The sequence below is a fragment of the Mobula birostris genome, chromosome 3 (assembly GCF_030028105.1).
Source record: "Mobula birostris isolate sMobBir1 chromosome 3, sMobBir1.hap1, whole genome shotgun sequence".
In the NCBI taxonomy this organism is placed as follows: domain Eukaryota; kingdom Metazoa; phylum Chordata; class Chondrichthyes; order Myliobatiformes; family Myliobatidae; genus Mobula; species Mobula birostris.
The window spans coordinates 117,825,310-117,838,334 of NC_092372.1; the positions used below are offsets into that span (position 1 = coordinate 117,825,310).

Below are 13,025 nucleotides of genomic sequence, written 5' to 3' on the forward strand. Positions count from 1 at the left end.
GGCCAAAGTATAACTTTCTCATTGGAAGAGAGCAAACTTCAATGGGATGAGATAGGACCTGGTCAAACCAAAGCGGAGCCAAAGATTGGCAGGTGAAACTGTACTGAACAATGGGATAACATTAAAGATAAGTTTCAGATAGAACTTAGGTATATCAGCACACAATGATCCAGCAGGTAATAGGTGAGATCCTATATGGAACTGTGACATTTTATCACACCTGCCTGGAGCCTGTGGTTTATTCCCATCTACTTCTCTACTTGTGAAAGGAAATAGCCAAAGAGGTATTTTAAAAACCCATTCTCCTTTCCATAAAGAAATTAGGAGAACATCAAGTATCCTGGATTATTTCATTACAATCCAGGAGGATGAAGTTTGGTTAACCATCATTTGGGAGTTTCCTGAAAATTCTCTGACTCCTGGCTGCCCCTGCATTTGTCATTCACAATAAAGCTAAATAGAAATATTTACAGTATTTGGTGATGTTATTTGTCCACAGACAGTTCTCAGTTTTGGGAAAGAGGCAGAAGAATCTTCTCTCAGGATCTGTTCACTAGGTTCTTTGAGGCAGGAGGGTTTCCTACCTGTTTTAAGCCATAGACCCCCTACCATTAACAGAGGGGTCTATGGACCCCTACAACATGAATCACACTAATGAATCGTCTCTACACCTTTTCCTATTTTGCAGGCAGCCCTCACTATCTTTGGGATTATTGGAGGTCCACTGCTTGGATTCTTTTTGTTAGGCATGATATTCCCCTGGGCCAATTCGACTGTAAGTATCTCATAGGTTCCAAGTAAGTACCACATCAGTTCCAAGGTGCCCCTTCTTCCCAGTATCAATTCACTTTAACTCTGTGTGAAGCATTTGCTTTTAGGATAATGTTGTGGCATTTCAGCAAAATGATCTGGCCAATGGCGTTGGACCTTCAAAAGACTTGAAAGTATGCTCCTTTCACTTGGGCTCACGCACGTCCACAATAGTGCTTGCTTGTCATACCTGCTGGCCTTCAGTATTAGAGGGAGGAGAATGACAGTAAAATACCAGAAGAGTGGAAGGAGGCAGGGCAGAAAGCTGGCTGTTCTGGGAGAACTATCCTGAGGGGAAGTGATGGCTGCATTCTTCTAAGCATCTCATACAACACAGGCCAGAATGTTTTGCTCATAACAATCAATGTAATAGCTCACAGAATTGTAATGCCTCATAGAGCCAGGCTGTTGCTATCACAATGCTTGGCTCAAGTGAGGTTACAGGAGCCCTCTATTCAAGGAGAACAGAGTTCCCGTACTTTCTGCTTTGGTGCTGAGTAGCAGACAGAGCCAGCAAGCAGGGAAACTTTCTAAGTCATACAGAACCAGTGATGGTACACGTATCATAATGAGGGCCTGCAGTGCAGCATGATATGGCTATGGACACAAGGGAAACCATTCTCTCAAAGTGTGGATCTTATCTGTGACCATGGCTAGAAAGCAGTGATGGCCAGTATATAAATTCCCACCAAAACCTTCAGTCCAAATCTGTCCTCTGTGCCCAGCACCTGCATGTCAGCCAAAAGTACCAATAGATATTCCCTCAGTACCTGGTTCCTCACATCCTTCTGATCAATATCTGGAGCTTCCACTGCCTGGCCCTGCTAACAAAGGAAAGCAAACATTTCTAGCAGTGTGCCTCAACAAAATAATAGGTAGGCCTGTGGAACGCCAATATTTAATGGGCCTTTCTAAGTGCTAGAACACTTCTAGAACACTTTGTCACTACCCCAGGTATTGTATTCCAAGCACCCACCACTCTCTGTATAAAAACTTGCCTCTCACATCACCTTTGAATTTACCCACTCTCGGCTTAAATGCAAGCCCTCTGGTATTAGACATTTCAACCCTGGGAAAAAGGTACTGTCTGTCTACTCCATCTACGCCCCTCTTAATCTTATAAAACTCTATCAGATCTCCCCTCTGTCTCCGGCGCTCCAGAGAAAACAACCCAAGTTTGTCCGACCTCTCATTATAGCACATGCTCTCTAATCCAGACAGCATCCTGGTAAACCTCCTCTGCATCCTCTCCAAAGCTTCAATATTCCTCCCGTAGTGGGGCGACAGGAACTGTATGCAATTCTCCAGGTGCGGCCTAACTAGAGTTGTGTCTATTTATTTACTTAGGGGCATACAGCACAGAGTAGGCCCTTCTGGCCCAGCAACCCTCCTTTATCCTTGAGCGATCCCACCTTCTCCTGAGTCATCCTCTTACTCTTGATGTATGAACAGAATGCCTTAGGATTCACCTGAATCCTATTTGCCAAGGACTTGTCATGGCCTCTCCTGGCTTTCCAAATTCCCTTCTTTAGTTCTTTTCTGGCTCCCCATGAGTTTCGTTTGATCCAAACATCCAAAGCTTTACGTACTTTTCCTTTTTCTTTTTGACTAAACTCATTGCTTCTCTGGACTATTGAAGTTTCTTCATCAGGAGAACAATGGTTCAAGAAGGCATCTCATCATCAACGTCTCAAGGGCAATTAGCGATGGATAATAAATGTATACTTGCAGTAAATCCCAGATCTGGAGAACTGCGTAAAGCCTCTGCTTTTCATGGCTTCAGATGTCAAGGCCTCAGTTTCCAGAATTTGCTCTCTCTACTTTCATTTCTTCTTTTTAAGATATCCTTTAAAACCTATCTCTTTGGTAACCTGCCGCAAACACAGCTCCCCTGTTTCCCCTGGGAAGGACGTTGACATGATTAAAGGAGATATATAAATGGAAATTGTTAATGTTGCATTTTATAACAGGGCGCAATATCTGGCCTGGTTGTCAGCCTCGCATTGACATTATGGGTTGGAATTGGTGGACAGGTCTACCCGCCACTGCCTGAGAAAACGCGACCCCTGCCCCTCAGCGTTGAGGGTTGCCTGTTCAACATCACCACACCTGCACCACCTATGAATGAGAGCAGCTGGGGGACAACTCATGAACCAGAGCTGAACTTCAGGTAATGTCGGACTTGGATAGATCAAAGCCAGGAGCTCATGTGACTCGGGTTTCAGAAGTGATGTAGTTTGACTTCCTGTTAAAATTGTATTCTATTTTCCCTCTGGTTAACTTCCCTGTTGATACAGGTTAGCCTGCTTTCACTGAAATTACCAGGCAGAAGTGTTTTGGATATGGGAATTACCCCACTTTCCTGTGCATTTCAAGACCCTAGCACTGAGAGCATTGCTGCCTCTCACTAACACAGTTACAGATGGTGTGGGTAGCCAGTACCAATACCAAAGTAACTTGTTCCATTGTGAGTATCAACTCCACCTGTCTTTCACCCCCAGCAGTAGACCCCCCCTCCCCAAATTGGCCAAGGCTGTTTTGAGATCTGCTGGTTTTAGATGCCAGACCTTGGATGTGAACCAGTGCCTACTGGTTCACATCGCAGTGCATAGTTTCAGATCCTGGATCATGGATGGACACCAGTACCTGCTGGTTTAACATCCTACACATAGGCTGGTGGCAGAACGTGTTGCTTTCAGATGCTAGACCATGTACAATCTGGTTTTATGTCCTACACACAGACCAACCCAAGGTTTCAGATTCAAGACCAGGGTTGATCCTGCTTAGTTAACCATACACTAATGCACTGGCCCAGTACAAGCTGTTTTCCAATTACAGTCTTCTATCACTTCCATCTTCCCGGAGGCTAATGTGCCTGAATTATTAGCTCCAGAGCTGCTTGTTCAGTCACAGCAGTGCCTTGGTGTGAAATTGCACCAACACATTTTATATTAGGCTGAGAAAGACTAATTAATAAATAAAATAAGCTGCCAGCAGTTTGAGCAGCACCTGTAGAGGCAAGACTGTGGACATATCAGGTCAAGATCCTGCACTGTATTGTGTTTCCAAACACCCACCAGCTTGACTTGGATTTGAACCAATGTTCGGATTGTAGGGAGAAGATTTTGGAAAATTACTTCCCGTATTTCCCTTTCTTACTTATATTTGTAACCACATTAACCAATGCAATCTTTGTCGTAGTTAAATCCAACTCATTTCTTTGATTTCAGGCCAGAAATTGCAAACACGTGGTATTCAATCTCCTACCTCTACTTGAGCCCAATAGCAACCATGATTGTCTTGATTCTTGGGCTCATCATCAGCTTGCTGACAGGTTTGTATATTCCACACTAGCAACTCCTCACCTGTGGCAGAATAGCAAAACTTTAATCTCTCTCCGAATGTGTTAAAAGAAATAATGTGGTGCTAGCCAGGAGCCTCGTGCTGACAGAGAAATCTGTTTTTTGGACACATGTTTGAATATGAATAAGCTTGGAATTCCATCCTTTGAACTAGATGCCCATCCTCGGAGGAATGATCTTGGAATGAGGCACGATCCATTGGGTCTGAATGGCACCCGTGTGTCCTACTTTGTGCCAGTTACCCATCAGCAGAGAAACAGGCTGTGCACTCCAAACATGACCCCCGCTTATGGAAACAAGATAGGGTTTCATAGTCACCCGAGCTGATTTGTTTTGGAATTGTGTGCAGTTGCACCAGACTTGTGAGGAAATGTGCTGGAGATTCACACTTGGCATAACTTCTCATCACTGTCCTGACAGGAATGAGTGTAAGACCTGCATTTGCCATCATGTTTCTTCACAGCCGGGATAACTTTGATGCTCCATATTTTCTACGTCCTGGACAAGGGGCAGTAAATGTATGGTTGAAGGATTTCAGCTCCAAAGGTGAAACAGACTGAGGTTATTTCCCTGAGGGGTGGAGGCAGATTTAGAGGGGATTTGACAGAAGTGTACAAAAAAGGGCCTGGTTTAGGCAGGGTAAGAAGAGGGAAACTATTCCCATTAGTGGAAGGAGCAAGGAGTTGGGAACTTTAAAGAATCAGTAAAAATCACAGGAGGGGCGGGTGCATGGGAAAGTTTTTGCCTGTTTATGATCTGGAGCACACTGCCTATTGGTGAAACAATCAATCAAGACTGAAAAGTACAAACAGGAAAAGAAATCAACATCTGTTACACAGGAAAGCGGGTGAATGGGATCAACTAATTGGTCTACAAGAAGCTAGATAGATGGTTGCATGCTAATTTGGTACTGCAAAGATGTGATTATTTTGATTCCAAGGCATTGTTAATGAAGCCAAGCAGAGACAGAATTGTCACTCTGTATGGAAGAATGCAAGTTTATTTTAATTCACTCATGTTGAAGCAGACTGGCTATTGTTAAATTGTTTTAATAAAGTTGGTTTTCTTTCAATATTGGCTCAATAAGACACCAATTTTATTAAAATTAATGTTTTCCATCACTGTACCATTTAAAGCCATACTGCCATAACAGAAGTGAAGCACAAATTATCTGTATGAAGTTCTTTCCATTAAGATAAAACTCCTTTATAGGTTTGAAAAAAATAAAGCCTTGCTTCAGAAACCTTCCCAAATCTGCACCTTTCTATGGCAAAGTGTTTTTTATGGGGAACAATTACTTACGGCTCTGTTCTCTGTTCACCGTGAGCTTTAGGGACTGAATGTGTTTCTCCCAGTGAGTCCCTCTGAATCTTGTTGACTGATTCTCACAGGAAAAGGCAAGGGAGATGTGGATACGAAGCTTCTGATCACAAAGAAGGATCTGGTGTGCTGTTTCTGCTGGACTGATGCAGCCGATCACCCAGAGGTACTCAATGAGGACTTGGGCTTGAACTGCACTATCTATTTTTATGGGGAGTTGAAGGCTATGCTGTATATTGTCTTGCGTCAAAGACTGACTTAACCGCATCTCTAATTGCCTCCAACGTATTGTTAACGTAGGGAGGGAAGGGAAGGATGGGAGTGGAGGGCACCTTGAGTGACATTGAGACTCATGGGAACAGGATACGATAACTAACTCATGTTGCCACAGACTGACATGGATGTTGGCCAAGTAGGAAGAACATGCACAAGCCAGTTCCTGCTCCATTGCTACTCTCCAATTTGTTTTGTTCAGGTTGAAATCATTGCTTCCAGGTTGAACCACATACACTTCTGATTTTTAATGTAAAATTCTTTCAAATTACAGTCACACTTTCCTTTGTAATCATTCTGTAATGTCTATTAGATTGCGTCCCTTACAACACGATTGTCATTACTTCATCCACCAGTGCTGGTGTAACATGCATTAGGTACAATTCCTTTCATTCCTTTCCATCCTCTGGTGGTATTTACCAGTTGGCCTATTTATTTTCCTTATTACATTTCCCACTTTCAGCTCTTCCTGATGATGTTTGTGTTCTCAGCCCTGGTTTTAACCTACCTCATAAACGTGAGGGAGTCTGTCTGACAGGTGTTTTTGTGGGATGAAGCTAATTATTTTTCAATTTCCTCAAGCAGGCATGCAGAGTTAGAACTAACTAGAATTACAACACCTTGTATCAGCTGGAACTTAACACTCCTTTCTGGATCGTGTTCCTCCAAGTTGACCTCTGAGACTGGTGTTCTCACAGAGTTGGCAGTGTGTGCACGTTCTAAGCTAAATGCTCTTTGCTGCTAAAACAAACTTTTACTCAAATTAATGGAACTGAATTTCAGAGGCAAAATGGAATGTGATATTGCCAGTGGTAGCAACAAACACAAACCTGGAGTAACTCAAAGGGTCAGGCGGTATCTGAGGAAAGAAATGGACAGTCAGCATTTCAGGTTGAAACCCCCTCTTGCGTCAGGTTCCAGCACCTGCAGTCTCTTGCATCTCCATCACAGGTGTATTCCTTCTCAAAAAAAGCCAGATCTGTGTCTTCCATTGGGAAATTTATTTTGAGATACAGCATGGTAACAGGTCCTTTGGGCCCAAAGTCACCCATGTGACAAAATCACATCTTTAATTCGGAGAAGGAAGTCTGAGAATTGGAGCGGGAGTGCAGAGGAAACCTTTTTTGAATTTTTCGGTTTTTTTCATCGGCGCTCAGAGAGGCGGGACTGCGCAGGCGTGTGATATCGGGGAGTGAAGAGCGCAAGATTTAAAAAGAACACAGCCTTATACAGCAGGCAGTGTAGTTTGCAGGCTGTGGAGTGAGCCGGGAGCAGAGTGAAGGCTTAAGGGCTTCGGCTCAATGGGTTTCGGTGGAAACGGGCAAGGCAAGGAAGGTTTCATATTCATTTTTTGCTCTTATTTGAGGAGAGGGGGAAGTATGAGTGTGAGGGCAGCTTGTTGTTCTCAGTGCCGGATGTGGGAGGTCGTGGAGTCTCCCAGCCACCCGGACGTCCACATCTGCGCCAGGTGCGTCAAGATGCAGCTCCTAAGAGACCGCGTTAGGAAACTGGAGCTGCAGCTCTATGACCTTCGTCTTATCAGGGAGAGTGAAGAGCTGATAGAGAGAAGTTGCAGGCAGGTGGTCACACCGGGGCAAAGGGAGGCAGACAAGTGGTTACCTGAGGGAAGCGACAGTGGCCGTGCCTCCGGCACAGAGTCCAGCCCTGCAGCTAAGAAGGGTAGGGAAAGGAAGAAGAGGGCAGTAGTAATAGGGGACTCGATACTTAGGGGGTCAGGTAGGCGATCCTGTGGACGCAGTCCGGAGACCCGGATGGTAGTTTGCCTCCCTGGTGCCAGGGTCCAGGGTGGTTCTGATCGTGTCCAAGATATCCTGAAGTGGGAGGGAGAGGAGCCGGAGGTCGTGGTACATATAGGTACCAATGACATAGGTAGGAAAAGGGGAGAGGTCCTGAAAGAAGAAGATAGGGAATCAGGAAGGGAGTTGAGAAAAAGGACTGCAAAGGTAGTAATCTCGGGATTACTGCCTGTGCCACGCGACAGTGAGAGTAGGAATGCGATGAGGTGGAGAATAAATGCGTGGCTGAGGGATTGGAGCAGGGGGCAGGGATTCAAGTTTTTGGATCATTGGGACCTCTTTTGGCGCAGGCGTGTCCTGCACAAAAAGGACGGGTTACAGTTGAATCCTAGGGGGATCAATATCCTAGCGCGGAGATTTGCGAGGGCTACTGAGGTGACTTTAAACTAGAATGGTTGGGGGGAGGGAATCAAATTAAAGAGACTAGGAGAGAGGAGGTTAGTTCACAAATAGAGAAAGCAGGTAGACAGTGTGTGAGAGAGGATAGGCAGGGGACAGAGATCAGGAGCACTCAGACCAAAGAAGGGACAAGGAAGAAAAAGATAACAAAGTTGTTTGCTCCATTAAGGATAAACAGAGAGTAGGAGGTGGAGAGTTTCTTTAGTGCATCTATTTTAATGCTAGGAGCATTGTAAGAAAGGTGGATGAGCTTAGAGCATGGATTGATACCTGGAAATATGATGTTGTAGCTATTAGTGAAACGTGGTTGCAGGAGGGGTGTGATTGGCAACTAAATATTCCAGGATTTCATTGCTTCAGGTGTGATAGAATAGGAGGGGCAAGAGGGGGAGGTGTTGCATTGCTTGTCAGAGAAAATATAACAGCGGTGCTCTGGCAGGATAGATTAGAGGACTCATCTAGGGAGGCTATTTGGGTGGAACTGAGGAATAGGAAATGTGTTGTGATGCTTATAGGGGTGTATTATAGACCAGTTAATGGGGACCATGAACTGGAGGAGCAAATTTGTAAGGAGATAGCAGATATCTGTAGTAAGAACAAGGTTGTGATTGTGGGAGATTTTAATTTTCCACACATAGACTGAGAAGCCCATTCTGTAAAAGGGCTGGATGGTTTGGAGTTTGTCAAATGTGTGCAAGATAGTTTTTTGCAGCAATACGTAGAGGTACCAACTAGAGAAGGGGCAGTGTTGGATCTCCTGTTAGGGAATGAGATAGGGCAGGTGACAGAGGTATGTGTTGGGGAGCACTTTGGGTCCAGTGATCATAATACCATTAGTTTCAATATAATTATGGAGAAGAATAGGACCGGACCCAGTGTTGAGATTTTTGATTGGAGAAAGGCTAACTTTGAGGAGATGCGAAATGATTTAGAAGGAGTGGATTGGGACAATTTGTTTTATGGGAAGGATGTAATAGAGAAATGGAGGTCATTTAAAGGTGAAATTTTGAGGGTACAGGATCTTTATGTTCCTGTTAGGTTGAAAGGAAAGGTTAAAAGTTTGAGAGAGCCATGGCTTTCAAGGGATATTGGAAACTTGGTTCAGAAAAAGAGAGATATCTTCAATAAATATAGGCAGCTTGGAGTTAATGAGGTGCTCGAGGAATATAAAGAATTTAAGAAGAATCTTAAGAAAGAAATTAGAAAAGCTAAAAGAAGATACGAGGCTGCTTTGGCAAGTAAGGTGAAAATAAATCCAAAGGGTTTCTACGGTTATATTAATAGCAAAAGGATAGTGAGGGATAAAATTGGTCCCTTAGAGAATCAGAGTGGACGGCTATGTGTGGAACCAAAAGAGATGGGGGAGGTTTTGAACGATTTCTTTTATTCAGTATTCACTAAGGAGAAGGATATTGAATTATGTAAGGTAAAGGAAACAAGAAGGGTAGTTATGGAAAGTATGACAATTAAAGAAGAGGAAGTACTGGCGCTTTCAAGGAATATGAAAGTGGATAAGTCTCCGAGTCTGGACAAAATATTCCCTAGAACCTTGAGGAAGGTTAGTGTGGAAATAACAGGGGTTCTGACAGAAATATCTCAAATGTCATTAAAAAAGGGGATGGTGCCGGAGGATTAGCGTATTGCTTATGTGATTCCATTGTTTAAAAAGTGTTATCGGCCTGTGAGTTTGACGTCAGTGCTGGGTAAACTGATGGAAAGTATTCTTAGAACTGGTATGTATAATTTTCTGGATAGACAGGGTCTGATTAGGAACAGTCAGCAGGGATTTGTGCGTGGAAGGTCATGTTTGAAAAAACTTCGTGAATTTTTTGATGAGGTTACTAAGAAAGTTGACGAGGGTAAAGCAGCAGATGTTGTCTATATGGACTTCAGCAAGGCCTTTGACAAGGTTCCACACGGAAGGTTTAATCATTAGGCATTAATATCGAAGAAATAAAATGGATTCAGCAGTGGCTAGATGGGAGACGCCAGAGAGTAGTGGTGAATAACTGTGTGTCATATTGGAGGACGGTGTGTAGCGGTGTGCCTCAGGGATCCGTACTGGGTCCAATGTTGTTTGTCATATATATATTAATGTTCTGGATGATGGGGTGGTAAATGGGATTAGTAAGTATGCAGATGATACTATGATAGGTGGTGTTGTGGATAATGAAGTAGGTTTTCAAAACTTGCAGAGAGATTTAGGCCAGTTAGAAGAGTAGGCTGAAAGATGGCAGATGGAGTTTAATGCTGAAAAATGTGAGGTGCTACATTTTGGTAGCTCTAATCAAAATAGGACATACATGGTAAATGGTAGGGCATTGAAGAATGCTGTAGAACAGAGGGATCTAGGAGTAATGGTGCATAGTTCCCTGAAGGTGGAATCTCATGTGGACAGGGTGGTGAAGAAAGCTTTCAGTATGCTGGCCTTTATTAATCAGAGCATTGAGTATAGGAGTTGGGATGCAATGTTGAAATTGTATAAGGCATTGGTAAGGCCAAATTTGGAGTATTGTGTACAGTTTTGGTCACCAAATTAAAGGAAAGATGTCAATACAATTGAGAGAGTACAGAGGAGGTTTATTAAAATGTTGCCTGGGTTTCATCTCCTAAGTTACAGAGAAAGGTTGAACAAGTTAGGTCTTTATTCTTTGGAGCGTAGAAGGTTGAGGGGAGACTTGATAGAGGTGTTTAAAATTATGGGAAGATGGATAGAATTGACGTGGATAGGCTTTTTCCATTGAGAATGGGGGAGATTCAAACAAGAGGACATGAGTTGAGAGTTAAAGGGCAAAAGTTTAGGGGTAACATGAGGAGGAACTTCTTTACTCAGAGAGTGGTAGCTGTGTGGAACGAGCTTCCAGCAGAAGTGGTTGAGGCAGGTTCGATGTTGTCGTTTAAAGTTAAATTGGATAGATATATGGACAGGAAAGGAATGGAGGGTTATGGGCTGAGTGCAGGTCGGCGGGACTAGGTGAGAGTAAGAGTTCGGCACGGACTGGAAGGGCCGAGATGGCCTGTTTCCGTGCTGTAATTGTTATATGGTTATATGGTTATATCTTTGGAAAGTAGAGCACCTGGAGGAAGTCCATCCAGTCACAGCAAGAACATGCAAGCTTCTTACAGCAGTGGAATTGAACCCAGATTGCCAGTGCTGTTGCCATAGCATTACACTAACTGCTATACCACTGTGTCGCTCATTCTGGGCAGAGATCCACTTCCCAGTCCTGGAGACACGTCAATATTTATATGTCCATTTCTCTCACCACAGAGTAATGCAGCATGGAAACTGGCCCTCCAAACCAAATAGACCAAGATGCCCACTTGCTGTCTTTGCTTGATATAACTCTGAACCAGCGGTTCCAAACAATCCACATTTCAGGCAGAGACTCTTCATCAGGAGGGTCCTGTTGAAGGGTCTCAGCCTGAAATGTTGACTGTACTTGTTTCCATAGATGCTGCCTGGCCTGCTGAGTTTCTCCAGCATTCTGTGTGTTGTTTTCACATTTGAAAATGCCTTTGGGCTCCTTTCGTGTTCTTTGACCACAGTGATGGTTTGCTGGTGTTGCACTGCCACCTGCAGGCAAGCTGTGATACTGCAGAACTTCCCATGATTGCAATTGCCATTGGAAAACTTCATTGAAATCTCAGTCAGCTGCCTAACTACAGGGGATGATCAACAGACGTTCCAGGCATAGCATTTGAACTTAGATTTTGTTGAAGAGGTTGTTAGGAGAAGAACATCAAAAATTTCCTGGTGATTTATCTCCAAATATATGAGTAATGGTAATGGTACTTCTAAAATGCTTTCAATTATCCAGCCTACCTGTATTAGCTCGGTGTTCATCTGCGACCTTTGCTCCTACAAACCTTTCTCTTTCCAATCCCACAGGATAAAGACATTAAAATGAAGACAAAGAAGGCAGAAGAGAAGGGCCAGGAAAATCCCACCTTCAATCATCAAGAGGTCAACTGTCCAGAGAAACAGGCTCCCATCCCATCCACAACATATTTGTAGATAACATATATATCATCCTCAACACAAGAATATCACACTAAGTTTCCAGGTGTTGGGAACTTTATTTCCTCTCACAAGTGTGTTGAGTGACACGTCTATCAGATTGGGTTATAGAGGTGTTTCCCACTGTCCCTCTTCTCACATACTCCCACGTCCTGAAATATGACTGTGGTGGAGTTTCCCACTGCAGTTCACTGAAACTATCTCAGCAGAATCAACTCTGAAGAATCACATGGCATTTAACTTTAACCACTCAGATGCCAGGGAGTGAAATATTGGAGGTGAATTAACATTGGTTGTCAACTTTAAGCACATTCACAGCTACTATTTGCACTCAATTTCACACTTCCATTTTCAACCACTTCACTGCATTGTGTGAAGGTGAACCCAACCAATGGTTGCACTCATTCAGACATCAGTGTTGGCACCTAAAGGCCAATTACTCCCCCAGTAATGGATGACACATCACTGGAACCTAACCTCTGGTTAATATGGTTTGACAGGACACACCTTAAGTTTTTTAGTTCATACACTGAGATGTCGAATTAAAACTATTATTAAAGTAATATTTAGTAAATATATTCAAGATTAGATTCTATTGCCCTTCAAAATATAACAGTGCATAGGCATTATAGTAAACAGCGCAAACCAGGCACAGAACTGTTCACACTTCACCTAGTTTCCAGAAATGCGGTTTTGCACAAATTTATATATCACTACAATTTAAAATCCACCATGAAGAGATAATCAAGCAAAATATTAAAGTGTAATTTTTAAAAATAAATATATTCTTTGATCAATTTGAGTGAAGATGTTTCAGTTTGGTTAGTATGATAAAATGAATTTATTACCGAAATATGCATTTTAATCGATTTGACAAATTACCTGAAGAGATTACTGAAAATGATTACTAAAATATGTGCAGAACAGTTACTAACTACACTTGCGTCAATCTTATGGTAAATTAACAAAAACATTGAAAAGCTTTTAAAAACTTGTCTTTCTGCTTTTCAAGAGAAAAAAGTA

General features: G+C 43.0%; 1 protein-coding gene across 1 annotated transcript in view; it reads left to right on the top strand.

Moving 5' to 3' along the window:
* Window positions 1–12,799, top strand: part of slc5a8l (solute carrier family 5 member 8, like) — a 73,545-nt gene extending 60,746 nt beyond the window's left edge. Inside the window, exons 11-15 of the mRNA XM_072251943.1 lie at window positions 689–775; window positions 2,781–2,980; window positions 4,041–4,144; window positions 5,564–5,658; window positions 11,874–12,799. Of these exons, the coding sequence (XP_072108044.1) occupies window positions 689–775; window positions 2,781–2,980; window positions 4,041–4,144; window positions 5,564–5,658; window positions 11,874–11,999 (612 nt within the window). The 3' untranslated portion in view covers window positions 12,000–12,799. The remainder of the gene's footprint in view (window positions 1–688; window positions 776–2,780; window positions 2,981–4,040; window positions 4,145–5,563; window positions 5,659–11,873) is intronic.
* The last annotated feature ends 226 nt before the right edge of the window (window positions 12,800–13,025 follow it).